We start from the raw sequence: 1,585 nt of genomic DNA, 5'->3' as shown, positions 1-1,585 counted from the left end.
ATAAAATGCATGGCTTAAAACAACAGAGACTTATTATCTCACATTTCTGTAGTCTAAGCATCTGAAATGAAGCCATTGCCAGGATTGTGCACCCTTTGAAACCTGGAGTGGAGAATCTTTTCCTGTCTCTTCCTCGTTTCTGGTAGCGGCCGGCAATCGTTTGTATTTTGTGGTGTGCAGCTACAATGCTTCAATCTCTGTGTTCCTTGTCACATGATCTTCTCTCCGTGTGTGTGTGTGTGTGTGTGTGTGTGTGTGTGTGTCTGTGTTGTGTCTTCCCTTTTTATGAGGACACTAGTCATATTGGATTAAGGGTTGATCCTTTTACAGTATGACCTCACCTTAACTAATTTCTTCTGTAACTGCCCTATCCAAAGTCACATCCACAGGCACTGAGCATCCCCAAAGGGGATGACAAGATTCTCTCCTTGATCAAATTCTAGCCAGACTCCCCTGAACTGCCTTCTCAAGTAGTCCTTGGTTTTTGGATTTCTGGGTTCGTCTCTGAATTTGTCCAGTTTTAGCAAGAATCCTGCTTAGTCAGTTTAACTGGAATCCCCCATAGATCACCCACAATATCTGATCAGAGCCTGCATCCTCTGCCATCCTCCAGGTGATGGTTGATCACGTTGGTCTCCTTCAGCAAGACTGCTTGCTGTTAGGTCAGTTTAACAAAGAATTGCCCTACCTTGGTCTCTTAAGCCAGCGCTCAGCAAGGAGAAAGCCATTTCAGTTCAAGCACCAAGATAGCGAAGCCCAATGGCGAGAAGCCAGTCGAGTTCAAGTCCAGCATCTCCCAGGCTCTTCTGGAGCTGGAGATGAACTCAGACATCAAGGCTCAGCTCAGGGAGTTGATTACGGCAGCCAAAGAAATTGAAGTTGTTAGTGGTTGGAAAGCTATCATAATCTTTGTTCCTGTTCCTCAACTGAAATCTTTCCAGAAAATCCAAGTCTGGCTAGTACGGGAACTGGAGAGAAAGTTTACTGGGAAGCATGCTGTCTTTATCACTCAGAGGAGAATTCTGCCTAAGTCAACTCGAAAAAGCCGTACAAAAAATAAGCACAAGCGCTCCAGGAGCTGTACACTGATAGCTGTGCGTGATGCAGTTTTTGAGGACTTGGTCTTTCCACGCAAAACTGTGGGCAAGAGAATCTGTGTGAAACTGGATGGCAGCTGGCTCATAAAGGTTCATTTGGACAAAGCACAGCAGAACAATGTGGAACATAAGGTTGAAACTTTTTCTGGTGTCTATAAGAAGCTCACAGGCAAGGATATTAATTTTCAATTCCCATAGTTTCAGTTGTAAACAAAATGAGTAAATAACATATATATTCACAGTTAAAAAAAAAAAAAAAAGAACTACCCTACTTCATAGTAATTGTTTATCCACTGACTCCCAAATTGCTCCTTGGGTGTAAATTTCCAATTTACCTGGTTGTATTCAGAGTTAAGCCCAATTTTTCTGCCCTATTCCGAAATCCCAAGTCTACCTAATTCAGATGGTTGCAGAGCAAAAAGCTTAATCATCTTCTAAAAAATATTTCTGTAGCCCAGATAGAATTTAATGTTCCGATATATTTAAAG

The 1,585-nt window shown here is 42.2% G+C and overlaps 1 protein-coding gene across 1 annotated transcript; it reads left to right on the top strand.

Moving 5' to 3' along the window:
- The first annotated feature begins 818 nt into the window (after nt 1-818).
- On the top strand, nt 819-1,295 carry LOC105713176 (small ribosomal subunit protein eS7-like). The gene has a single exon (XM_064378995.1). It carries the CDS (start codon nt 819-821, stop codon nt 1,293-1,295), a length of 477 nt encoding a protein of 158 aa, XP_064235065.1.
- The last annotated feature ends 290 nt before the right edge of the window (nt 1,296-1,585 follow it).

Source organism: Aotus nancymaae, unplaced genomic scaffold (assembly GCF_030222135.1).
Source record: "Aotus nancymaae isolate 86718 unplaced genomic scaffold, 86718_ANA_hifiasm-v0.15.2.pri h1tg000020l, whole genome shotgun sequence".
In the NCBI taxonomy this organism is placed as follows: Eukaryota; Metazoa; Chordata; class Mammalia; order Primates; family Aotidae; genus Aotus; species Aotus nancymaae.
This window is presented reverse-complemented; position numbering and strand designations above follow the sequence as displayed.

Excerpts from the sequence above, each read along its gene's own strand:
- LOC105713176 (XM_064378995.1), top strand. The coding sequence starts at position 819 with ATGAACTCAGACATCAAGGCTCAGCTCAGGGAGTTGATTACGGCAGCC.